The sequence below is a fragment of the Lolium rigidum genome, chromosome 6, assembly GCF_022539505.1.
Source record: "Lolium rigidum isolate FL_2022 chromosome 6, APGP_CSIRO_Lrig_0.1, whole genome shotgun sequence".
In the NCBI taxonomy this organism is placed as follows: Eukaryota; Viridiplantae; Streptophyta; class Magnoliopsida; order Poales; family Poaceae; genus Lolium; species Lolium rigidum.
The window spans coordinates 189,676,631-189,704,176 of record NC_061513.1 but is presented as its reverse complement, the minus strand read 5'-3'; the positions used below and the strand labels follow the sequence as shown (position 1 = coordinate 189,704,176).

Sequence of the window (27,546 nt, the reverse complement as noted above, 5' to 3'; positions counted from 1 at the left end):
CTCTACTCCTCTTGTGTTGTCTTCCTCTTTGCTAGGTTGCTCGGACATCGACGACGCCATTGCCATGGAGATGAGGGACTCCACTATATGTGAGATGAGTGACTCCACTATATGTGAGATGAGGGACTCCACTATATGTGAGCTTGATGAGTGCCTCCACTTCGAGAGCATGAGTGATACACCAAGTGAGATGAGAGTGGTAGTTGATAGGTCATGTGAGACCATTTTGAATTCTAACAACTTACCTTCTACCTCTAGCGTGTTTCCTTATGTCTCATTAGGTTCTGTGGATGACGAGATGCCGATCATGGAGAAGATGTACATGGTGCATGAAGATGATGATATCACACCATGCTTGTTGCTTGAAGATGAACATGGAGGCCACATGGAGCCTACCACTTCCACAACACCTACCTCATATGAGCGGGACTACAAAGGTATGTATATAGGTGTTGATGATGCCATGATCCCACTAGTGGACATGACGTTTTGTGAGTGCTTGCATGAGTTGGATGATACTATTGCTATGTCATATGCTTCTTTCACTTTCCCTTGTGATACTTGTGATACCACCATTGTTGATCATGTGGAAGTAGATGCTTGTGACAATTTGACCATGCCATGCCAAGATACAAAGTTGAACATGTTTTGCTCTAGATGTTTGCAATATTCTCCTATTAGTGCAACCAAAATGTTGAACAATTGTTCTTTCCAATGCTTGGTTTGCAAGGATGTTAATATGCTTGCGAATGAGATTGCCCCCATAGCTCTCTAAAATTTTGGAGACTTTGCATATATCCATGTTGAGCATGTTCCCGTGTTTACTCCACATATTCACCACATATACTATGATAAATTGCTTAACGCTAATGGTGATATGCAAAAGAAATGGAACATCATGATGGATGATGTGTTCATATACCATGCACATACGTTCTTTGCTTTGGCTATTGTGTGTGTAGGTACAAGAAAAACAAGGTCAACCTCGATTGAGCACGAGTTGACCAAAAGAGCTCTTGAGAGCATAATACAAGTAAGTACAAGATCGAACCCGGCTCTAATACCTTTCCCATGCTTTGCATTGAACATGCCGAACAATTTCTCTTTCTTATGGTTCTTTTGCAAGCATGATGATGTGATTCTTACCGTTGGTGTTGCCTCAAACAAGTTGAACAATTTCTCTTTCATTTGGTTTGTTGGCACGCACAGTGGTGCAAATCTTTTCTTGGTGAACTTTTGGGAGGATGAGTTTTGTGTTGCAACAAATATGAGGACCAATTTCTCTTTCCAATGGTTTGTGTGCACACATGTTAATGGTATTTTGGACACTCTCCCTAATGTGTTTTTGCCAAATTCTCCTTTTATTGCTTCAAGGATGTTGAACAATTTCTCTTTCCAATGCCTTGAGTGCAATAATGAAAATGAGTTTCTACATGAGATGGACAACATGGTCGTCTCACAATTTGGAGTTTTTGTGTTTTCGCATTTGGAATATGTCCATGCGGAGTTCTTACGCATTGACCTTGCATATGCATTCTTCTTGATATATTTGTGTTGTGCTAACGGTGTTGTGAACATGAATGGACATGTCGTTGATGATATGCTCCTCTATTACGTGAACATGAATGGACATGTCATTGATGATATGCTCCTCTATTACGCACACACAAACTTTTATTCGTCTTTGTTGTACATGGGCCTTGGCTCTAATTGACTTGGACGCGCATGGGGGAGGCGGATTGTCCAGCCTTAGTGGGGGCGGATAATCCAGCCTAGCAGTCGTGCTTAATGTATCGTCTCTTATTGGCGACCTCGGGCGCTCTTCTTCCTCCTTCTCTTCCATGCCTCCGTGACCTCGGCCTTGAGTGTTGTTCTTGTCGTTGATGTACATGATGCGGTGGCGACCGAAGGTCGGGCTGCATCACCGTCTCCCTATTCACCACCTCTCTCCCCAATCTCATCGAGCGAACAATGGCGAACTTCGGCGATGGCGCGGCGAACAACAGCTTCGGCCGTCGTTCTCTCCACCAATGGGAGGGGAAGCTACTGCACGCGGCGGGCTACCCCGCACCGCCGGACTTCCGGGCGCCCGGAGGCTGGCGCCTGAGCGTGGGGGGCGTCCCGATCCCGCCGCCGCCAATCGGTAGCGCCGCCCTCGAGGCGGAGATCGACACGGTGCTCGTCACCCTCAGCGACGAGCAATGCGCGGAGGGGCGGTTCGTCCCCGACAACTACGAGGCCTAGACGGAAATCTTCCGGCAAAGGTACGAGCGCGAATTCGCCGCCTACGATGGCCCTCCCCCCGCACGAAACAACGCTGCCGCCGCCGGTGGAGCGGGCCGGGCCGCACCCTCAAGAACATGCTCGCGCACGGTCGAGGGCGGCAACTCCCCCGTACTGGTGATGCCGCCGCCGGTGGCGCCTACCGTGTCGCGTCGGCACGGGAGCTCGTGGACGCCGCGAAGGATGGCGCCATCATCCTTGTCGTCTGGGTCGGCGTCGAGGTCAGCGTCGAGGTCTGGCGGGTCGGCTCCTCCACCAGTGATGCCGAGGGTCGTCAAGAACGAGCCGACGTCTCCACCGCCGACCAGAGGGCGCAGCAGCGGCGCCCTCGTCATCCGCGAGGGGAGGGGGGGGGGGTCACCGGTCATCGTCTTCTTCGCGCGGCCGCAAGAGGAAGACGTCCAAGAAGGCTGCCGCAGCAGCCGCCGCCGCGTCCCAGCTCGCCTAAGAGGAGGCCAAGCGGGCCGAGGACGCGGCGGTGGCCGAGGCTATCGCGAGGTCGCTGACCGACCTCGTCCCCGCCGACAACGTCCTCCCGATGGACGCCGCGCTCGCCTGGTCCAGGCAGGACTGGGAGAGGCAGGAGGCGGAGCAGTAGCGGCGTCTGCTGGACCTGGCGGCCGCGTGGCGATGCGCCGTCCGCGCCACACCCACCGCACCGATGGCACCCGTCGCACCCGTGCCGCTCATCAAGCTCGAGGAGAGCAGCGACAGCGAGCTGTATCGGCCAACGCCGCCCCACGGCGACCCTGGCCAGGGTTCCAGCCGTTGGTACGGAGACGCCGGCCAGAGCAGCCATCAGGCGCCGCCGCCCGAGGACGCCGGCAACTCCAGCGACGACGACTACACCGCGTTTTACCGCCATTTCGGCATGTAGATCGCCGTGTTTTAGCTTTAGTTTATGTTCCCTCTGGCCGAATTTAAATATATTACGAATTCGGCCTATATATGTACAAACTTGCCTATATATGTTAAATATCTCTAAATTTCTTCTATGTCTGAACCTATTTCTTCTGATTTGGTTTTATCTGAATTCGCTATATTTGTTCAAATTTTACATCCACTCTAGACTCACCGCTGGGAATATGGGCCTCCTCCGGCTAAATGTTACATCCGTCCGACGCTAAATAGCGCCGGATTTCGACCTAGGGAGCCCAACGGCTCTCTTAGTAGGGCTGGTCTCATCTTCTCTCGCCGGTTCCGCATACTAAGAGCGTCTCCAGCCATTTGCCCCTCCAGCGCGCAATGATAGCATTTCGGCGTTCACGCCAACGCTAATTTTGGCTTGGGTGGACGAAATTCCAAGCCGCCCCCAGCTTCGGCCCCAACACATCACAAACATGACACTTCTTTTGAAAGTTCGGATTCCCGCTAGGCAAAAAACATCATGAATTTGGCAAACACTACCCGATAGGAGCAACAGTTTAGCGATCAAATTACACGGACGACGACCAAAGGTAGCCTACACGATCATGGTGGGCGTAGCCTCGCTCTAGTCCGCTTCTGCAGCCGGCGTCGCGACATGCATTTCCTCCTCCGGGCTCGGCGTGACAGAAGGTGTCATCGTCCGGCTAGGCATTGCCTCCTCCGGGCTCGGCGTGGAAGAAGGGTACCCGCGCGCCGGAGCTTGACGATGCCGTGGGATGCACAGAGCTCGGCATCGCTGTGGGCTCGGCACTCGCCGCGGGATCATGGCTGGGCTATGGTGCCAGGATGTTGATGTGCTGGGCCATGTACCACACCTTCACCGCGTTGTCCATGTTCGCCGTGTTCCCCCAAGAAGAAACGACAGCTATGTGTTCCTCTTCGTTGCTGCGGCAGTGGCCTTGAGCAGCTTGATCTTCACGTCCTGATTCTGGAAATGCAACTTCCACCTCTCGTCGGCTCTCGCCTGCCTCTGCTCGACGTGGGCCCTGACGTCTGCTATGGGCGCGTCGATCGAAGCCTGCAGCTGCTCGCCCGGAGGTCCCATGGCTTTCGCCACCTTGGACTTCTTGTTGCTGAGCTCCACCCTCCCCTCGGACACGGGGCGATGGGCGCGTCCGGCTTGTACACACCGTCCTTGTTCTTGGCGAGGTTCAGGCGAGTCTTCCTCCACTTCTCACACATTTCAATCCTCGAGAAAACATGGAGGAACTTGAAATCGGCACCTTTGTTGTCGTCGCGGTGGGCCTGGAACATGCAGATCATCTGCAGCAAAGAGATGAATCTCGGCGAATGAATCAACAAAAAACTATGCGAGGTTTGGGCGAAATGTTGCTCACCGTGTGCTTGAAGTTGGCGCCGCTCTCTGGTCGGGCGCCGATCTCCTCTTGGATCCCATGCAATTTGTTGCACGCGTGTTAGACGTTGCCCTAGTGGGTCACCATGGCCTTCTCACCGCGATCCATGTGGATGCCGACGAAGTAGGGGTCGCAAAGCTTGCGCTCATCGAATGCCGCCTTCCTCCTCGCCCAGTAGTTCTCGGAGTTCTGGTTAGCGCCGGTGATCGGGTCCATGCTCAATTGCTCACGACCTTCCCTTTGGCGAGGCACACGTCTTCTTTGTCCGTCCACTTGAATCGAGGCTCGAGGGGAGTTGCAGACTTCGGCGTCCTCTTCCTCTTCCCATTGCCCTTCGTCAGCGCCACTTCCTCCTCCTCCTCTTTGGCTTCCTCTTCCTCTTCTTAGGCTTTGTCTTCCTCTTCCGGGTCGGCCTCCAGATCTTGTGAATCTAGGCCAGACTCGGCGGAGACTCGGGCGTGTTCCTAGGTGAAGAAGCTAGGGCCGTGGAATGCCGCCATACAGCCGGACATGATCATCTGATGCATGAGCGTCTCACCTAACATTCCGGCGAACAATTGCGCACGTCAAAAGGGGGAAGATCACGTTGTATCACCGGCGAAGTGTCGAAGGCCGGAGATCCAGGGGAGGGCCTGCAGTGCGCATGGCAGTGCGCTAGGAAGACGATGTTAGGATCGAATCGGCCGTCGTGGCACCCAGGCGAGATGGCGTACCTCGACCTCAGCGTCGCCTGGTTGTAGTTTTCTTGGAAGAAAGCCGGGGACAACGACGAATAGCTTGACGGAGACGCGCCGGTGGTTTGGCTAGTCCACCCGACGACGACGTGCAGTAAGGCCGCCCACGCCGCCGCTGCTTGGCCCCGCGCCTTTGCCACCTCCTCATCTTGTGCCTCCTTCCTAGCATTGGCCTTCAGGGCCCTCGCCCTCTGGTCAGACGTGACCACGTCCAGGTGCTTCAGTTCGGCCGCCCAGGCGACGTTGGTCATGCCTTCCGGCTTCTCCTTGCGTGCACCGGGATTCCTCTGCTTCGGCGGCTTCTCCGCGTCACCGGCGGCGATAGACCTTGGGCAGGTGAAATTTTTGGGTGGCATTGGGGGCGGATCTAGGAGGTGTTCGCGGGAGGGCACGAGAGAAATGGCGGGAGCGGGCCGGGGAGGGTGGTTATGTAGGAAAGAAATAGAGGGCGCCAAATAAAAATGGAGGGAAACCGGCTCCGCGTCACCGACAGTGCTGGCCCACATGCCTTTTCTCCTATCGCCGCTGTCCCCGAATGCACCCGACATGTTGGGTTCAGCCTGGGATCGGGCGAATAACATGCCCAATCCAACGAAAATTGAGCTACTGGAGAATGAGTGGGAGAAACAATTTCCGCCGATTTGAAAAAAGATGTGCTGGGGAGCCGTGGGAGGCGAGTGGATATGCTCTAATTCGCCACATCCTCGACCTATCGGAAGAAAACCCCACCACACGAGCCCCCAAAGTGGACCTCAAAATGCGCCGGATTGATCGAATGGGGGACACAGCAGCCTCGTGCCGCATTTGGGGTGCGTCCATTCCCAGCCGTATCCCCTAAAACCACCCCAAACATAAATTCAAATAGTTGATATTCAAAAGCAATTGTTTCCGCCGAAGTCGTCGCGATCAAAGTAGCCGCGCAACGATGGCACATCCTGAGTCGACGCTGGCTCGTCAAGCATGACGTCTGGTTGCTCTGTCAGCGACGGCGATGGCGATGCCGTTGCCGACGCAGGTGTACTGGCTGACGCTGTCGCGGACGCGCCTGCTGTTGTCGACTTAGGTGTACTGATCGACGCTGTTGTGGACGCGCCTGCTGGTGCCGCCGCTGCCTCCAGAGATGGGGTTTCTGCCGCTGCTTCGGCCGCCGCAATTTTGGCGTCGATCTTGTCGAGGATCATGACTTTGTAGTAGTTGTGCGCCGCCAGCATTCGCGGATCCATTCCAACTATCGACGCAGTCAGCAGGGAGAAGTCTTCTTTGCGTTTCTTGAGCTCCATCTTCTGTTCTTACCTCTTTAACAGTGTCGCCCACCTTTCGTCGGTCTTCTTTTTTTATCACGGATAAGTAGAGTCGAGGGGACCTCGCTGAGGCACTTGTTGATCGATGATTGCATCTTCTCGATCGCCGTTGCGTCTTGCAAGGCGGCTTTCGCAGCCTTGTTGCCGATAGGGCGCCTTGCCGATGTTGCGAGCGTGATAGGGCAAAGGTGTCCGATCTTTCGATGAGAGTATGATAACGTTGATTTGTTGGTGGAGTTTGTGCTTGATGATCCGACTACACGTGCAAAGCTCGTGCGCCAATGCAATCTCTAGGACAATCTCCGGGAGTTACTGATCTTGCGGATGCACGGTCAGCCTGACCAGCGAGGGTCTTAATTCCTACCTGAAATCGAGAACAAGTAAGAACATATATTGCAATCTGAGTATTGCGGATATAGATGAAAGCTTTATTGAATGTGGTCCTCTAACATCTTGTCGAACTGCAGCCTCTCCTTATCTGTGCCACAGTCTCTCCTTGCATCAGAAATGGTCCGATGAAGATCATCATCAACAGGATCATCTGGTGTCCGTTCTTCACCTCCTTCTTCTTCATTGTCTTCCATTGCTGTATCATCGTATTCAGAGAACATAGATCGGTACTGGTCATCGTTATCTTCTTCTTCATCACCGTCTTCCATCATAACCCCTTCTTCTCCGTGCTTGGTCCAAACATTATAGCTGGACATGAATCCGAACCGAAGCAGGTGGCTCTTAATGTCTCTTGAGCAAGAGTAATCCTTCTCATTCTTACATTTCAGACATGGACAACACATAAAACCTTGCTTCGACTTGTTGGCCTCGGCCACAAGCATGAAAGATTTCACGCCCTCTCTGAAAGCGGGAGCACATCGGTTACCGTACATCCATAGATGACTCATATGCATCATAAGTACAATTATGTATCATATGCAATCACCATGCTAAAATTAGTATTGTACGGACTATGTATACGAGAAAATAGTAGCTAACCTTTTAGGATCAAAAAGAGGAGAAATCTTATCAAATAAAATCAAGTGACATCCTCACAAACATTTCATCAAACACTTCTTGTGTACATGAAAAAAGAGCTAGCATAAACCTCTACCTTTCACCACCAAGGAAAAAAATATAGGAAGGTGGGGGGGGGGGGGGGCGGGCTGTGTGTATATATAGGCCTGGTCCTTTTGTCGCGGGTCGTACCACGACCCGCGACAAAAGGGGTGCCAGCAGGCGGCGCCAAACCTCAGACCCCTTTTGTCGCGGGTCGTGGTACGGTCCGTGACAAAAGGCCCGGAGCGCTCTAAAAGGTTTCGGGACGACGTGGCCAGGCCATTTGTCGCGCCTCCAGAAGCGCCCGCGATAAAAGGCTTCCACGAAAGCCCTATTTTCCACTAGTGTTCATAATGTTTTAGCACTAACAAGGTCAACATGCGCCAGGCCGCGTGACACACCTCCCAACCTAAATGAACCACGACCCATTATTTGTAGGCGAGCCAATCAAACAGAGTAAAATTGATCGAATGGGTCGCTGTTTTGGGTTATCCCGGTGGAGACAGCCTGAAGGAGAGCGCTTTGTGGAGTGTTGGGAGAGATAGAATAACATATGCGTCGGTGGTGTGTGGAACTGTGGGGCTCAATCGTCTGTGATTGTTGCCTTCCACACGTCTTGTAATATAACATCTTCTATCTCTTTCTTAATGTAGAAGACACGCAAGCCTTTTGCGTGTTCTTGGAAAAAACATATACTAGCGATTCTCCTACTATTGTTGTCATACATTCTTTAAAGATCGATCATGCGTAGAGAAACTATGGTCCTATCAAGAGCCACCCAAAATCGATCATGACACATGAACCTTGAGCATGCATCTTGCTTTGCTGTCTAGGTGAATTCACTATGTTGAATAAATCCAGTCATTCTATGTCCCCAATGTCCTTCTGTCCGGCAAGTATCCTTGAGATCTGGAGGCCCCGGCTGAAGGCTTGGTTGAAGAGTAGCCGTGTCTGGAACTCTGAGACGAAGGGAAACCATGACAAGAAGCCGATGGGAAGGAAGAGGACGAGACCCATGATGTTGTCGTATGCCCTCCCGAGCTCCCTGATGGACTCCCAGAGCGTAGTCCTCCTAATCACTGGCGAGCATGCTTGTCCGATCTGCAAAGAAGAAATTTTGTATATCAGTGGGAAGAGAACGCAATGAATGGGCTGCACCTGTAAAACACAAGTATGCTACTACTAGAGTTGCTTCTGAAGTTCTTATCAATGAGCTTTCAGTCAACTGCTAGAGTATTAAGACTCAGATGTCGTTTTCCGGTTCTCTCATGAGCGGGTAGAAAGCAAAGAGTTCGATTTTTTTTTTGGAGTACTTCACTTTTTTTGGTGCATGTACATATAACTCAAAAGTAGGTAAATAGAGGCTTTGCTCACCAGAAGAATACACCAACCAGTTGGCAGGAACCCGAGAATACAAGCGAAGACATCCGAAATTGTGAGGTTACATACAACAAATAGGACCGCCATCACAGAAACAAAGCCAAGGAAGAGAAGACCCTTCAGAATGCGGAACATTAGCTGCAGATCTGTCCCAAATTTTTGCCGTCCTATTGAAACCATCTGAAGAGAAGGTAAATCATCCAGATGGTAAGACTTTTAAACTTCGGAGGTAACCGGTACAAATGAAAGGCCAAACCCTTACCTTCAAAACTACTAGAACTGTCAGCATAACCAACCATGACAATCCATATACCTTGGAGTCGAAAGGAAATGGAAACTTCATTAGGATACCCTGGAACTGTATAAACTACAGATGAAACAAATAGAGCAGATCATACGTTGAGAAAATACCAGAATGCTTGTGCTGCGGCGTGCTATGTTCAGATGGTACACAATACCATACTGGTAGATCAAGAAACGAAGAGAGAGGATGATTTCCAAGAGACGAGCACGGATGCTGGTCTTCTTGAGGTGCTCCTGCTCACTTGTCCACCAAGCCTCCCAGCTCTGATCCACAGACATACCAATACCCCCTCGGTTTCCCATCCATTTCCTCCAATCTGTCCAGTCATCCACCGTCTTCTGCCACTCGAAGCATGACGGATTGAAAATAAATGGTGCAAATAGCCAAGATGCAACCAGGAACCATATGGAGAAGGTCACAAATAGGTACAAACGAGAGCTGCGATATGACTTCCCATAGGCTAGATACACAACCAGAAGTATTAACAGCTCAAGTCCTTTAACAAAATGGCTTCGGGAGTACATGCGATAATTTTCAGCAAACTTTGCATGGTACACAACAAATCCACGCCCTGTGGGTCTGTATTTAGCGCCACCATGGAGTATCGTTCGCCCGTAGTAGTGTGTTTTGGTACCAAGCTGAAATGTGAAGAACACAGAGGCCAACTGAAGCTGCATGATAACAAACTCTCCTAATGCTGTGCGGAATCCCTTCTCTAAGCCAACTTCCATGACCATAGGGAGGACAAGCAGCAAACCAAGCTGGAAAACAGACTGTGAAGCCAGTGCATTTTCAAGAGTCTTCATGTTGTCCTGAATACGTGGATCCTGAAAAATAGACTTTTCCAGACCACTCATGACAAGATATAACCTCCCGTACAAAAATACATAGACTGTAATTACAGTAACCTGAAAGAAGGAACGATATATGTCAGTACATCCCAAAAAGGCAGAATGAGCACATTACATGTTGACACCATGGCTAAACTTTCGGTTATGTATATGTATAATAACTAAATCCCTGAAAGGCACCATTTACAAGAATCCCATGAATGATGCCAATTGCCAAATATTGCTGATTTTGAAGGACGATATTGCAAACTAACTAGAGATGCAAGTGGGATCCCACCAAAGTCCCACTTATAGTTCATCTTGTGATTTGTAGTTCAAATTTTGCCCCAAGTTTTGAATTAGAAACCACAAAACGAACTATAAGTGGGATTTCATGGGATCCCACTTGTCACCTTATAACTAGCCATTTAACATACTGGTGCATGATGAAATACATGGCTTGAACTTTGATTATCTCCACCTAATTTATGAGATTTTTTATTTGCAAACAACTCTCATAATGTGGATTTTATGTAAATTTCCAGTTTGGTTCTCTCTTATGGTCCAACCATAAAAGGATCAGAAAGAAGGAAATAACCTAGGCATTAATTGGATAAATGTTCTCCCTAGATAGCTTGAGTTATTGTATTCTTACCATGCTACTGAAATAAAAGCCAACTGTAGTGAAGTAGAAAGATAGCATTCTATAGAAGTCAAATCTGCGTCCAAGACGATAGATGTCACGACTCAATGTTTGTTCACCATTGCCATTTGCGACCTTAGCTTCAAAGCTTGAAATTTGGTTCATTCCCACATCACGTCCTTTACCAACTTGCATGTACTCATGATGTGTGATATTTCCTTCTCTCATTGTCGAATTAAAACCTAAGAACATTGATTTCAGTGAATGCATTTTACGTAAGGGATGATTGCAAAATGTTCATATGAGATGCAAGCTTACCTGAAAAGATATCTTCACTTAAATTTATAGTCTTTGAAGCTTTACTTATACCACCCCTAGTAATATGGAAGAGTCTATCAAAAATATCAGGATGACCATAATGGAACCTAACCCTGTAGTACATTAAAATGAGTTAGAAACACAAAAAGTCACATGATCAAAAGAAAACGCGCATCTCACATACAAACATGAAGAAGGGCTTCACAAAATTACTAAAAATATGACATCGTTTTTGAGATCCTTGCTTCCATCTCGTAATTTTTTTTAGTTACCTTTGTACATAGTATGACTGTCCGCAAAGTTAAAATTAGAGCACTAATTTTAACATACTATGTACTATGTTTCTTCACAAATATGGTGTGACATGTTTCTGCACTAATTTTCAATAATCATGAATTGCTCTCTTACCCACTTCCTAAACCTTCATACTCTGTAGAATTGTAATAGTCTAGTTGACAAGATCTAGTGACTTGTCAGTACTTATGATTTAACAGTATCTCTGGCTACAAAGGAGTCTCAATTTATGTAAACACGGTTTTGTTATGAACTTTCAGCAAAGTTGTAATTAGTGGTTAGAGCAAAAGTACATTCTAGCTAGGAAGTGCCTGAAACTTGAAATGTTATGGTGTTAACATTAAGAGTATATCGATCATGGTTATCTTTCTTTATTTGTCAAGCCATACACCAAAAATTCAAATCTTAATCATACTTACAACCTCCTAACTTTATAAAATATCTCAAAGGTCTTGCCTTCTTGGTAGTACAATATATCATCCTTACTAGACTTACTAGACTATAACTATATTTGACATATTAGGAATTTATTGTAGAACATGTGAATATTTTTTTGTGGGGGAGGACATGTGCATAAATTTATCTACTTTATTGTACGTATGAAAGTTTTTTAGTGCAAATTATCAGAAGATAAATCTGAAATGATTTCCAAATACTAAATAAAAGAAAAGACGATAACATTATAAGTGGAGCTAACAACGAATGATCGATCCTATTCTAACTAAAAGCATTGGATCAATAGCTTCTATATGGAAATGAAAATAAGGTTTACATACTTGAGAGGATTGGCCAGAACTCGCTGTCCAATCGTTACAAAACTGGTCTCTTGATTGGACATAAACCACGCAAGTGATGAAACACTAGAATATAAAACGAAAGTGTAAAAATTAGGATGAATATCATGAAAGATAAAACTGTACAGAACTTTGGATAAATGGATAAACCTTCCAGTAAAAATGTGCTCTCGAAGACCTAATATAGTGGGTTTGCTCTTTCCGTAATTTTCGCTTCCGAACTCCTCGAGCACATTTCTCATTTTAAATGCCTCTTCTAGGTAATTGTCCTACAAGCAAAGGAGCAATAGTTACCAATATGTATCAGGAATACTGTAGGACCTTCAGGTTATTCTCAACTGGTCCCATGGTTTCCCCATGCATGCATTGAACAGCTCGTCCACAATGCAGATTTATGTTGTTCCTCTTTACCACTAACATGGTATTTGTATCAGAACGAAAGGCATTGGGCTCAAGACCTAGGTGTCATGGTTTACGAGATACCCATGCATGCCCACAGATCAAAGTTTTTTTTTTGAGGGGGACCCACAGATCCAAGTGGTGAGGACAAGAACTTGGAGTGAACCAAGTCGCACCTGCGGCCCACATAAGCCTATATTGTTGGCCTGGTTGGGTCTTCTTCAACAACTTGAGCTGAGAATAGACTGGTTGACGCATGGAATACAATGTGGAAATGAAAATTGTACCTGATTCATATCAATGGCCTGGAGTGCTTCTCCCCTGGTGAAAATTATGGCATGATTCTGATTTTCAGGTTTTCCCTCTCCAATATCTGTGGGTTTTCCGGGAAGCTTGATGCGGTAAATTTCCTAAATCAAGTTTACAGCACATAAAAATGTTACTTAATTAAAGATGCATAGGCAAAAGATGGTGAGGTGTTTCTTTACATGAGTTTCAGTCTGCATACAGCAATCAGTTCATACAAAATTTTGTGGCACCAGCAATTTAAAAAACAGAAATAGAAGTGCATTTTTAGTTTGGAAATACTATCAAGAAAAGTAAATAAAAATGATTCCTCTACCTTATTTGTGTAAGAAGTTAACGAATTTATATGATGCAAATAAAGTTCAGAAATCCTTATGTTCAGCAAGTACCTCATCATACTTTTCACCCATTCCTTTGACAAGAACAGAATAGTAAGTCTTCTCTGTTGTTCCATTTCTGGTCGGAGCTTCTACCTCATCAATATAAGCAATCCTCAATGATGGGTACCTGTGCATTTTGGATATCATATGATTTTGAGTAACCTACTCAAGAGATCTTTGTTAAGAACTAAATGCACTAGGTTTTACGTTATCATGAGATTAAGGATGTTCAGATAGCAAGCTTTATCTTTGACATCCTTGGACATTTTTTGCACGCCGTAGACCTGACAAGAGACAACATAGGTGAATTTGATATCAGCAATGGCCAGTGCCATATCTACAATGGACGCGCCCTCTTGATAGGATGCTGTTGTTCTCTGGCGGTCTAGTTGAGCTGCAAAATACTAAATGGAGTTAAAAATATATGCAGATCTGCAAAGAGTGCAAAAATAGTAACAGGAAAACAATTAATCTAACCAATATCAATTCTATCTTGAATACATTGAATCTCAAGTGCCCTCCTGTAGTACATCATTCCTCTCACTAGCACAGTAAAAACAGGGGAGTTAGACAACAAGTTAGATGTAGTTCATGCAACACAAAGGAGTTAGTAACTTTACCAGTTCTGGTCAGTGTTTGTCCCCTATAAGATGCCCAGGGTGCGATTTCATCCACCCTTAATTTAAGGGAATCTTCATCCTTTGGTTTAAATTTTATCCGCTCAAGACAATTATTCCATTCATCTGTTAGTATGCAATAGTTCATGATGAACATTTACTGACAGCAGAAGATAATTAACATACACAACTGTTAGATAAATGAATGTATGAGTACCTGGATATATTTTCCGTAAATAGAACAGGATGGATATGCCGTCCTCGTTTTTCTTATGAAGATCGTCATTCGAAAAGAGTACCTCCTCTTTGAAGTATGGAGTTAGAACACTGTGAAAAAACAAAGGCTGTTAACCGCATATCCTCTTCAGCAACAAATAAGTGGTATGATCAAAGCATCAGAAAGAAACAAAATCAAAAGAAAAATCTGTAGTTGTTTTCACCAAATAGTTCAAAAGGGAATTAACTAGTTACCAAGAAACAAAAAAGGATTCATGAAAGAAAAACATGGAAGACCAGTGAGTTAGGTTTCTGACCTGAAGGACATCATGTTGCGGACCTGTGGAGCCCTTGGCATTTTCATAAATAGTGAGTTTGCAAAGAAAGTGATCCTGCGCCGAGCTTCCAAGTTCGTTGGCACGTAAATTGCAGATTCTTTCGTTGTCAGCAACAATTGAAGCCTAACACACTGTTAGCACAGAATTCCAATAAACAATTAGGACATCGTTGCTTGTAAACTTGTAAGAATGAATACTACTACTGAAATAAGTTTGCTAAAAAGGATATGACCTTCTCCCTCCAAGCTTCATCCTTTATTGAATCCAGATTGAGATTTGCAAACAGTTGATTGGTTCTGTTTTCATCCTTCAAAATACTGGGATTTGCAAGAACGTTGGTTGTTAAAAACTATTTTGAAGGTGCACATTTCAAAAATCAGCATAGATCTTACCCTTGTCCGTTTTTCATAATATCTTGTGTGATGATTTCCATTATATCTTGTAACAGATTGGCAATTTGTGTCTTGATTGTGTCGTGCTCCTCTTGCTCAGTTCTCTGTAAATCAATTAATCAGTTTTAGGAGTACCGAAATGAAAATATAGTATATCTTGCTAAGAAATCACAAGAATGTAGGTTATCGGTACCAATAGTAGAGTTAGCAGCTTATCGAACTTGGTGCTTAGTTGAGGAAGTTCCTCCAATCGGAATTCTTTCACAAGTGACTGACGGCGTATGCTATCATCAAGGCTCTCACGTATTCGGTCAACAACTCTGTACCCATAAAGCAATGTATTAGTCACTGAATTAGTTAGCCACATGATCATATGATAAGTTAGTTTTTCCAGAACAAACATGATCTGACTTACTTCTTATCACTTGTTTCTTCTGTAAGGCTGTATAGAATATTTAACAGTGTCTCGTAGCATTCTATTACGGCATAATATGTGTATGGATCCTGCCTTATCCTCTTTCGCAATTCTTCATCCCTTTTCTTGACACTCTTTGCCATGTCGAGTGCAATTGGAATCTAGAACATCAAAATGATGACTATGCTATTACCCCAGGGAGAAAATCGAGTGGTTAAACTAATTGATGATAACAAGAGATTACCTTGCTAGCAAGAAGGAAAGGAGGCCACTGAAAAACGCTAGTGTCACCCACAGATGATGGAACAATCAATAAATCTCTCTCCCTAGAAGAAAACGCAAAACAGTTTTAGAAGCATGCCAATAAAAAGAGAAGAAAGATTAACACCAGCAACAAACCTGTTGCTTATTAAGTCTTCATCTCGCATAGAGATGATAAATGCATTCCATATGTCAGAGAACTTATCAATATGCAATTTTTTGTCCTCCTGATGAAAAGGGTTTACACAAGTATTAGAAAATACAATAAATCAGCTATTGTGCCAAATTGAGTGTCAGAAAAGATTGCAACAAGCTTAGCAAAACTTGACCTCACGCTCACGCCTCTTTGATTGACTACCATGCCTAGGCACAAGATGTTTACCAAAAGCTTTTGGGATTGCTTCGAATCTTGATCTTAGCATTCCAAGGGTTCGGATCTGCAGGAAGGTAAGCACTCTACAAAGTTTACCAGCAGTAGCTAAAGCATCAACACTCTTACTGTAAAAATAGACATGCTACCAACCTCACCCAAGCGGCTGAAGGCACCATTTACTCCACCACATATTGTGGAAAAAATAGCGTACCATATTTGTGTATCCATGAAGTATACCTACAGAAAAAAATTAATTAAGATCTTGCTATACATGCCTCCCTTCCACCCCCACATACACGAAAACACATGAATTAATACGTACCATGACAATTGGTGCCCATATAGTAAAAACAACACCCAAATTATGCTGCACTGTGAAAAATTAGTACCCTATCAGTGTTTGAAACCTTAGCAAAAGAATTACAATGGACACCGCATTACTACAACATAATCTTACAGTATGGAAAGAACTCGTGCCACACATAATTCCCCCGTCCCAAAAACATAATTATCTTGGTAGGCCCTACTAGAGGAGAAATCTGCCAACAGTGATCACAACACAGAATGATGTCATTACACTTCAAATTTAAAGCTGCACTAGAGAAAAAATGGTTATACATGACACAAATAAAGAAGGGGGTGCACTAATTGGGGTACCACGGGATAGGATTTTTTGTAGCAATTTTTGTTTTTGAATGGAAGGGTTTTACAATACATAAACATAATTGTCAACGATTAGTTGGGGCCTTGGGGGGTGCCTTATCTTATTTTACCTTTTTATCGGGTTAGCCAATGCCTGGTTAAGCTGGATACAGTAAGTTGGTCAGACAAACCTATCTGTACAAAATATCTAAGTTGTGTTAACCCCAAATCAAACTGGAACCCTCGATTTTCATGCTAACTTTGCCTCTGATGGTGGGGCGGGCTGTATGGGTTATTCTCCAAACGTTGTTTCCTCTAATGCTAGGACAAATAAAAATGCAATAATAATCCTGTGACATGCCCACGGATTAAAAAGTAGCCATACCAATAAGATGCATCTTGTTTTTCGAAATCTCACCTCCTATCCTAAGAACCTCTCAGTTAAGCGTGCTTGGCTGGGAGCTATATTGGGATGGGTGACCTCCTAGGAAGTCTCCCAGGGTGCGCACTAATAAGCACAAAGTGCACTCATTTACGAATCAATAATAAATCCACTATTATACCTAAACTAGTAAAGTATTACTATAGTGCCTAGATTATACTAACCTCAACATAATAACTGAAGGCAAGTTTGCATATAAGCAATAGAATCCAGAATGTTGTGTACCTATTTTATGAAAAAAAATGTTAGTGTTACAAAAATATGGTAAAATTGAGAGTTACTTGCAACAAATGAAGAAGACAAGGAGACCTACTTAAGAAGTGAACATGTGTCCTCATACATGCCTCGGGCAACATATAATTTTGGCTGATAAGTAAACAACATGTGAGAAACGACAACTACAGTCAATTGTACCGAGTCATGTAGATAAATCTCAAATATACCTGTGTCCACCACAAAAGGAATCTAACAATGCGAGAATTTGAGCGTTCCAATGCCCTTCGGATTGGTAGAAATATGAAAAACAAGGCACTGAAAATGTTTGGCAACATGTAAAGAGCAACTGCAAAATTATAAATCGACTGACTCTGGAAATTAATCCAATTGCTGAAGAACTTAACCAGGCCTGTGGGATTTTGAATAGAACTTGAGTACGTCACTGGAAGAATTATCAACCAGCCAATAGATACAAAAAATTTCAGTACATGTCGTATCATCTGCGAGCACACCAGACTGCTCCAAGCCTTCCAGTTAAGAATTATCTCAAGTGTGGCTGAAATTTTTTAAGAAGCCAGTTTAGATAATGTACATCATTTGAATAAAGAACAGCCAAAGTAAGTTCAAATTCTGTTGAGATGCAAAAATGAAATTAAGTAAGCACTGCCTAAAAAGTAGGAAAAGAACAACTAAAGTAAGGTTACAAGGTTCAGGAAGTCCCAAATTACATCCGCACCTTGAAGGAAGTTTAGAAATGCAGCTGTTATGAATATTGTCATAACATTTCTGAAAACAGTTGGGTCAAATATAGCAGAAAGTGATCCAGAAGGGCTCCAGGCAATAATTATCATGGCCTAAGAGAAAAAACAAACACATGATATGCAAATAAGGAAACATGTCATCTTTGAATTGAGTGATAAAGTTCATACCTGGAGAGCTAATATGAAAAAAGCCCACATTCGATCAAAACTTCTGAAGAGATGCAAAAATGTACGAATTTCAACAAAATTTGTTTTGGACATCCTTCGTCTGCTAATTGAACGATCATGTCGCTGCATAGTGCACACATCTAAAGTTAGTTCGATTATACTCACAGAGATGTTCAATTTTGATTGAATATTTTCAGAAATACACATATGAATCAGTGGGTGCAAATATAGTACACGTCCCACTGGAAGTATCAAATTACGTGCATGTTCATTAGCAAAAGCGAAATATGTGATGCGGGGTTAGAAATACCGTCGGCACCCTAATCAGAACGAACACACCTGGGGTAAGACGGGCGCAGATGAGCACCAAGCTTATAAAAACGTTGACCAATGGGGGAAAGATCCCTCCCTTGGCTAATCTTGTTAGATAGATGAGACCTCTCCATCAATTTTTCACGCGGATAGCACCCCGTTTAGTTCAAGAACGCTTCAGCTGCGACTCAAACCCGGGTAGGCTGGCTCAACACCCTGAGCTCTAGCCACCAAGCCAGCGCTTGGTTCTCGCTTATATGCTTAGAAACAAGCTATTTATCCCAAGTTGTTTTTTTTGTGCTTAAGTCAAGTAGGTTCTTGAGATTGATTTTGTTAGACTGAGTTTGTTGGGAAATTCAAAGGAGCACCTTCTGGTTCCATGAAGAAATAAACAAAAACAGAGATCTGTGCCTTTTAATTCCCATCGAGAAATAAACAGAAATATAGATTCATCTGATCGTCTCCACAAACCATATGTCTATTTTTGTTGTCATTACAGCACCACCCAAACCCAAGGGATTGCAGACAGACGCTCGCCTCTCGCACTATTACCGGAGAATACTGTATTGTCCATGGCCTTAACAAAATCAAACATGCTTTCTCTTTTGTTTATTGTCTTTGGACAATTCTCATTTCTTTCCCACCAGTGAACTAAAAAGGTTTCATTTACCGGAGAATACTGTATTTGTGTATATAACTGTTTCATGTTTTGTTTTGTTTACGCATGGAGAAGTTTGAGACTTTGATGAACAGCAGACTACTGGATTGTATCGAATTGCCTGCAGCCCTGCACCATCCAGTTCATCCAAATGTCCAAATTGATGGAGAAGGATGGACAATATAATTCAACACTCCCCCTCAAGTCTAGGCTCCACCAGACATTAGACGTGGGATCCATCAAGCCCACAACTATATTTATTAATAGCGTGCTTGCTGGGTCTTCGGCTCGAGACCTTTTTGGCTCTAATAACATATTGAATTGCATGCACCAGCCAGTTCCAGACTTCGGTTTGAACCGTTTGATGAGTGTTTCTTGGTCACTTTGTAATCTCTTCTTGTGATGATTCGATTGATCTTGTGTGTTCTCTCTCCTCGTGTAAACCCCCGTGTATTTATTTCATATATGTTCAAGCACAACATAGCCCTGCCAGGCACTTTCGAGTAAATATCACAAGCAGTGGGGACAATTCCCCTCGTCATTCCAGAAAAAAATGACTTGGGTAAAGATGGCCTCATGAGGGTTAAGGATGCTTTCAGAAACGAGAGTGGGTTTTTACCTAGAAACTTCTGTCCCAAAAGCGACTACCAAACTCTGCCCTCAGTTAACAGTTTGAAGAGCCTCAGTAGCCAACGGGCTCACATTTCCTCATGAGGGTTCGTTTAATTTGGTTCGTTTAGGGTTGAAAATGGGCAGGAAGTAAGATTTGGGGAGGACAAATGGCATGGGGACACACCTTTTCCAGTTATGTACCCTAGATTATTCAAAATTGTTCGGCATAAACATTGTGGCTGCTGTTCTAGGGCGGTACCCCTCTAGTGGAGTTTTGCTGGACACTCAAAGGCGAGCATTTAGGTGATTGCAACTCCATTATCCCTAAGGTGTTGGAGGTGCAACTAATGCAGGAGCACTGTACATGAACCGCTGGTTGAGCGCAGCTGGATCACCAACATTGCAGGGGCTTTGAGCCCGCTCATCCTTTGGCAATATGTCGAGGTCTGGACCCAGCTTCGACGAGAGGTGTAGCTCTCCGAGGAGCCAGACATGCTGATCTGGCGTTGCACGACCAACTCCAAGAACTCCTCGACGTCCTGTGCTACAACACCCTCTTTCAAGGGGCGTTTGTGTTGAGATCTTGAAAGCTTAACTCAGAAGTCTTGGGTGCCACAAAGGGTAAATTTTCTTCATCTGTAAACTATAACCTTGGCTTTTCTTCTATATAATTTTATACATGCAGCACTCATGCATGGTTCGGAAAAATATCTTCATCTGGCTTGCCTGTCACGACAGATGTTGGACGGGGGCGGCTCGCGCGCCGCGGACTTATACACCCTATGAGTTTCCCGCTATGAAACTAGTTGGTTGAGATGATGGTGCACATCCGGTTGCACTTTTTGGAGGCGATCTGGTACGAGGTGTCATCATGGATCCGATCCACCTCTAGACCTCCCACGACTTTGCGGGCTGGTGGTCGCTGTCGCAGCGCAACGTCCTGGTGGTTTGGAAGCATTGCATCACAGCTTTCTTCAACAATGCTCGGCCTTTCTTGGCCTCCTTCGACACGATTAGGGCAAAGACACTTTCATGGGCAAACATGGGGACTCGTGGCCTTTCGCTAACTTCTCCCCTAGTGCTAGTTTGGGTTGAGTTGTATGGCGCGGTGTTAATCCAATCTTGGACTTGTACATAAACATATTTTCTATGAATGCATCGAAACACAATGCTTTTGCGTTTTCGCATTTTTTAAAGTGGGATTTACACACCACTGGATTTTTTTGGGAACACTTAAGGTATTCAGGCTTAGCTTAATGGATATGTTTGTCTGATTTAGATTGAAATGGTTATGACATCTAAGGTACCCTAATAGATAAAGGCATTCAAATGGTTTCTCTACTGAAAGAGTCATTCTCGCTAAAGATAATTTGATTAAAAGGAAGTGGCAGCGTGACACTTGTTGCAGCTTTTGTTATGAACAAGAACCTATCCAACATCTATCTTATTACCGTGGTTCAGAATTTATTGCATGGCGCACTGTGAATTTATCTTTTATTATGACTCCAGCCCTTAGCATATGACATATTTTTGGGTTATGAGTCAGGGGGTAGATAAGTCGTTAAGGCCCTTTGCTTTGGTCGGGGCTGCAGTTGTTTTTGCTCTGTTTGGCTATGCAAGAATGATACTATTTGACAAAAAAAGTTCAACCTTGTATGTACTTGTTTCTCTCGTATACGAACTGGCTACGGTCATGGGCGTTGTTATAGAAGGTGCAACACAGGGAGCTGATGGAGCTTGGTGCCAAGAAGCTAGAGTGGATCCCAGGGAGTTTATGTCCAGTTTGGACGGCATGCTAGATAAGCTTTGGTGTTTAGAGCGGCCATGTGTGTCATGTCACACTCTAGTTCTGTTGGCCTGTCTAGACATCTTTTGGGGCTATCATTTTTTTGCCCAAGTTTTGGTAACCTGTAAACATTGTAGTAAGTTTGAATGCATGCATTTATAATGCAGAGGCCGGGGGTAATAAAAGTATGCATTATCCAAAAAAGTAAATGGTACAAGAAAGCAGATGTATTCTCCATAAACTTTCCATTATCTGATTTTCACATTGGAGCTTGCAATTTTTTATGAATCTTGACATTCTTAGTTTCTTACTGAAATCATGAAGTAATTACTTTAGCACATTTCTAGGGAAGCTTACAAGTTACAAGTATAACACATTTACATAAAAATATACTGTGCACTTTTACCCACAAAAAAAAGTAGTAGCGTTGCCAAAACATTTACTTGCTAGCAGGAGTAGAAATATATTTGATACCAAACAGTAAACTCTTGTGAATTGAGATTGTTGACCAATAATAGAGAGAGTATTTAATGTTCACCACAGATGTGCTTTACTAGAAAAAAATCACCACTCATGATTCCTCCAATTGCAGGAGTCACCATGCAAAAACTTTATTCCAATTGTACAACTAAAATATATTCTGGTTACATATCTTTTTTTTACAATCCATAGCTTTCTTTTAGTTGGCCGTCATGTGAATAACTACAATGCCTATGGTGCACTACTTTAGTCTGTTACCACCATACTAAAACAGATAGAGTAAAGGAGTATTTATAGTAGACTGAAACCCCTAAGAAGTTCAACAAATAAATGATGTATGCTATGATAATATGATGCAACCTGACATGTGGAAATCAACAATAACCTCTTATCCTTATGCAAGATTGCAAACAGTATCTGGCGCACAAAAAATTGGGCAATGGATTAGTTAATAACCTCAATGTCATCTTTAGTTTTTGTAGGATCCCCAAAAAAGTCAGAGGCTGGATTCATTGGCCATCCTAGTTGTTTGAAGCATTTCTTCGACCTGAAAGTATGGAGGTTTATAACAAAGGCATTGGCCAGTACGAAATGATTCTTTAGATCCTATTCATATGTAAAGCACAAACGAGCAGTCAAGTGTTAAGAGTAACTTACCAAAAGTATTCATTCAGATCATCATAGTTTCTCCACTTTGAGTGGCTCACAGTACCTTTCTTACTCATTGTAGCTTCCTTTCGCATCAAATGAACATTGAATGACATGAGCATAACAAAGAACATTTAGCAAGGAATGCTATATAAGACATCTGAGTGCTTACATTGTGAATAACACTGTAGATGGGTTGGATAACCAGCTGTAGAAATGCGTCATCACTCCCCTCTCGCCGGAAGGGTGGGTTGAAAGAACCTTCTTTTCTATCAGATATGATGGCATATAAATCCCTTGCCATCTAGATCACGAATTTAGGGTAAAAAACAATGGTCAAGAAGTTAGCCTTGGGATCTGTTTACGAGCAAAATGTAAAACTCTAACAGAAGTTTTTCATGCAGCTCCATTTTTTAAAATGTATGTAAAAATTGTCATTTCATAACAAAAGATACAGATGTCATAAAAACATTGAAGAACAAAATGAGACTTGAACTATCTGTCAAGCCAGCTATTATTTTGCGTACCTCAGTATTACATAGTTTTCTTTGGATATTATGCTCATCCATAAGCAGCTAATGGGTTTCAGGAATTACACCATTTACAGCTGGTAAAAAGCACGTTTTTTTCTTCCGGTGGCTATAAAAATGTGTTAAAATGTAAAGGACTCCTGAATTTACAAAACAAGCATAGGAAAACTGTGTATAGTGTGGTATAGGTATTCTCAAATAATCAGCCGATGACAAGCATCTTCCTCCGAAACCCTCATCATGTGCATTTCCTGACACTCATGTTTTCAACATAAGTCTTTCTTTTTCACGGGTGTGATAGCCTATCGGGATCAGTTATTCATAACGGCGTGTAGTCCGAATTTTTTCGTTCTCGGGACTATAGAGTACCATGACAACATGACCTTCAGAACTCGACCGTAAGACTTTTGCTATTCACATGATTATATGATCACTGCCATATGAATAGGTCTATGAACTTCACCCTTATGCCACCCATAAGCTTATATAGCTATATATAATGAAAAGATTTGGCATTTACTGCCTTGTTACACCACAGTGCATTTTAAAAAAGGAACTGAACATACTAGATTATCAATAAAATTGCAAGGAATCACTGCCATATGAATAGGTCTATGAACTTCACCCTTATGCCACCCATAAGCTTATATAGCTATATATAATGAAAAGATTTGGCATTTACTGCCTTGTAGCATTACACCACAGTGCATTTTTAAAAAGGAACTGAACATACTAGATTATCAATAAAATTGCAAGGAAAGTATGAATTTAAATGAAATAAATCCCATTCAAGAAATGTTTCAAAAGTAGAATTTCAGATGCAAGAACAAGATTGCCACTTACATGGTGAAAGATATAACAAAGGCATTCAGGCATAAAGCGAACATTAGAAGCTTCACCCCAAATCAGCAAATACAACCCTATGTAAAGAAGCTCTGGTTGTTGTGTGGAGGCATCGGTTGGAATTCTGCACGAAAATTCTCCACAGTTAACGAGGATAATTTCGAGCTGTGCAAAAAAAGGTTATATCACTTACTTGATGTTTGACTCCAAATGTAGATACCGACACCATGAAATATAATTTTGAAAAACTTTATTCATCAAGTGCTTCACTGTATTACTATGTATCTGCAAGAGATATTAGAAGCTCATGAATCAGTTTAACATGGACACTCATAGGAGATCAAAACCATTTGAAAAAAGGATCCACGAAATTGAATTGATTCAGCATTAGCCAGACAAACAATGTTCGCAGAAAAGATTTACCACGTGATTTTGTCTTCCACCCTGGTCGACAGTACCACTTTCTCTCATATCGATGTTAGCAAGCAGCAAAATCAAATGCTCCTTTTGATTTTCCACGTTACCTTTCTACAACAAATAAAGCCAACAAATTATGAAACCCTTAACAAATAGAAGGACATAAATCTGAAGGATGAAATTCATCACAATACAAAAAAGGTTGAAGGAGGAGCTGTTCTCAAAGCCTGGCTTGACTAGCTTGCCTAGTCTTTGTGTGTATCTTTTTGTGTATATCCAGTTACCCACCTTCCCCATCAACCCCCCTGAGGCCCTGACCAATTGTACAGTCTCTTTCTCTCATGTATATATTCTCTTTGCAATATAATTTTTAATTCATCGGCCTCCTCTATGGTTTTCATTAAAAAGTAGGAAATAGAAAACCAGATATTTCAGGATCATATGTAGCCAAAAAAAATGATCACATTGTTGTTTAGAATTTTTTAAAAATATTTGCTGGTTTCCACCTGAAATCCAAATGTTTGCCAGAGCCAATCGAGCAGGTCACGAACAATAGGTCCATCAGTTTCTTCAGGCACGGTAGTAATATCTGGCGTTGGTGTTGGAAGATTCTCCATCCTCCGAAGAAGATCCACTGCTGCTTTTATCTGCCGTTTTCACGTCCAAGAAAAGCATTCATTCAAACACATGTGTATAAAAGAAAGTAGTCCGGATAAAAGTTAGAGTATATGACCTGACCTCAGGTATTTCCATTACAGGTTGTCTGGGACCAGAAATATTAAGGGGTAAAATGTTGTAATGTGAAAATGAAGCTTTCTCCTTTTCAACCCCTTTAGCATACTGATCAAACTGCAAAACGAATGTTTCAAGTTATAATGTTTGAGGATGTGCAAGGAAGCCTTGAAGATGAAACATCAAGTTGGAGTTATTTGCAAAAAAAAAAAAAAAAAATTTGCTGGATGTAGAACCTCAGAGTGAGACTTGTCTGGTGTCACGGTTTTTAGCACGTCATAAAGGACAGATGCAATTTGATAGCATCTCGCCATTTCGTCCCTATGTGGTACACAAAAAGGTGAACCTAGCTTAGGGATGACACTATTATATTATTTTTTACAAGAAGATTGTTAATACAGTGCATACTAAATTAAGCTTACGGTTTTTTCATGTTGAGACCCTCCTCCAAATTCTTTCTACAATACTGCTCATAGAATCTCTGGATCTCCTTTGCATCCGTCGATGCAAGCCTGCGCTTAGTCTCTTGTTCATCCTGCCAAAATAAAAAAAAACAGCAGCATGTTTTGCAGGTTATTTGGTTATGGTGTTGAGCATTCAGGTCCAGCAGCAGCAGGGCATGTCCATACCTTTTCCAGCCTATGTAAGAGATAGGTTTTGAACTGCCTCACTCCACGCCCACTTGAGTTTGGATCCATGGTGTGCGCCTTCTCGAATGCAGTAAAACGGCCTTGTGTTGTGCACCCAGGACAGGAGTAATAAGTCAGGCGGGAAAAGAAAACAGGGGAGGAAGAAAATTGACAATGATCATTCATGCATCCCCTGTTGGTGTGAGTAAAAAGTGAAAGCATAATAGTAACGAATTATTTGCACGTAAAGGTGTGTAGGCAGCTAGAGCCAGGGGGGGAGTATGAATGAGCAGGTGAGTATACTGACAGAGGTATGCGACGCGCGGGTTGTCCTCCTCGATCTCGTTGGCGGCGCGGAGAATGGGGACGATGGGCGCGAGGGAGGAGGGCACGAGCTCGCTCTCTATGATGTCCCCGGGCTCCTCGCCGGAGAATCCGTCCGTCCTCATGGTGATTGCCCGCGACATGTTCCTGGAGCGCTGCCGCTGCGGCCCCGAGGGGCCGCCGCTCGACATGGACATGGAGTCTCCCCGAGGTGGACAGCGCGGTGGTTTCGGTGATGGAGCAGAGCCAGAGAGAATACGGTGGCGGTGGCGGTGGTGGTGGTGAGGAAGGGAAGAAGAGAAGGGAAGGGAGCGGAGGGGGGCAAGGCATCGTCTTAAGACCGGGGAAGTGCGATGCTGAGGGAGTGTGAGTGTGGAGTTGGCTTTTTCGCTTTGTGGCTTTGGCTTTCGGGGGGATTAGCCTAGCCTCTCTGCGGCAGCGGCAGCGGCAGCGAGCTTCCTTTTTTTCTTTTGGTGTGGACGGGCGTCGCGTCGTACGGGGATGGCCGACGAGGGAAGCAAGGAATTGGCAAAAGGTGTGGGAGGAAGACGGAGGCGGGCCAGGCTGACGGGTGGGGCCGGTTCCTGGCTTTTTCTGTTATTACTATTCCATTCCCTGCTTTAACTTGGGTTGCCCTGCTTTTCTTCTTAAACAAATACAAATACTCATGCTTTGCTTCATGTCGCCCTCGGCGACTCAGTGCGGGGTGATAAAGGAACGCACAACAACGAGGATTTTACCAGCTTGCTTAGTCACTAGGTTATGGCTCAAGGCAGTCTGTTCTGGCATGTTTGAACAAAAATAAATAAAGATGGATAGGGGGGCCACACTGTGTCTGTGTGCACCTACATAATTCATGTGTACCATTATACTAGTATGAACTAGCTTGCCACAAATACTAGAAGAATATTTTTTTTCAAGAGTACGCCAAAGACGTACCATATCTTTATATAAGGCGGATGTTTGAATACAAGAACGGCACCACTCGCTACAAGCAACGAGGGTAACCCCACACAACATCGGCTACAGACCAAACAACCACAACACAAAGCACCTGTCCTAAGCAAAGAACCAAGCCAAGTCTCGACCGACGCCAGGCACCTCCGTAGAAGAACAACTCCGGCAAGGCCTTCCTCATCAACGCACCATCCGAAGGAGATCAATGGCGGGACTTGGTTGGACCCAAGAAGACGTCCTCAAGAAATGCCAGCAAAGGCGTGCATAGCGCCCTGGAAAACTGTCGCGGACCGCTGCGCCACCGGATTAGAGCCGCAAGGAACCTCTGCATCGTGTCTTCACGCACGAAGCTCTCAACAGAGTCACGACGTCGACGACGCTGCCATCGTGCCGATCTGCACCGGATCAAGGCTTTCGCCCGAAGACACCCGAACTCCAAGGGTAGGGAGATGTCGACACTCCACGGCAACGCCTCCAAG

At 44.1% G+C, this 27,546-nt stretch overlaps 1 protein-coding gene across 1 annotated transcript; it reads right to left on the bottom strand.

Moving 5' to 3' along the window:
- Positions 1 to 8,217: 8,217 nt before the first annotated feature.
- LOC124661607 (callose synthase 7-like) lies at positions 8,218 to 26,387 on the bottom strand. The gene is made up of 42 exons (XM_047199487.1): positions 26,094 to 26,387; positions 25,787 to 25,887; positions 25,580 to 25,692; positions 25,394 to 25,478; positions 25,164 to 25,274; positions 24,932 to 25,072; positions 24,432 to 24,536; positions 24,202 to 24,293; positions 24,009 to 24,132; positions 22,808 to 22,939; positions 22,645 to 22,721; positions 22,444 to 22,534; positions 18,140 to 18,262; positions 17,947 to 18,064; positions 17,438 to 17,766; positions 17,308 to 17,360; positions 17,159 to 17,219; positions 16,368 to 16,449; positions 16,233 to 16,282; positions 16,061 to 16,147; positions 15,867 to 15,974; positions 15,676 to 15,764; positions 15,521 to 15,602; positions 15,277 to 15,437; positions 15,055 to 15,181; positions 14,862 to 14,965; positions 14,702 to 14,786; positions 14,449 to 14,600; positions 14,133 to 14,242; positions 13,919 to 14,041; positions 13,776 to 13,841; positions 13,506 to 13,692; positions 13,308 to 13,425; positions 12,900 to 13,022; positions 12,364 to 12,482; positions 12,196 to 12,279; positions 11,126 to 11,238; positions 10,820 to 11,049; positions 9,442 to 10,242; positions 9,293 to 9,343; positions 9,025 to 9,210; positions 8,218 to 8,751 (listed from the first exon to the last, which is right to left on the bottom strand). The coding sequence occupies exons 1-42, from the start codon at positions 26,305 to 26,307 to the stop codon at positions 8,512 to 8,514; spliced, it is 5,748 nt and encodes a 1,915-aa protein (XP_047055443.1). The 5' UTR covers positions 26,308 to 26,387; the 3' UTR covers positions 8,218 to 8,511.
- Positions 26,388 to 27,546: the final 1,159 nt, after the last annotated feature.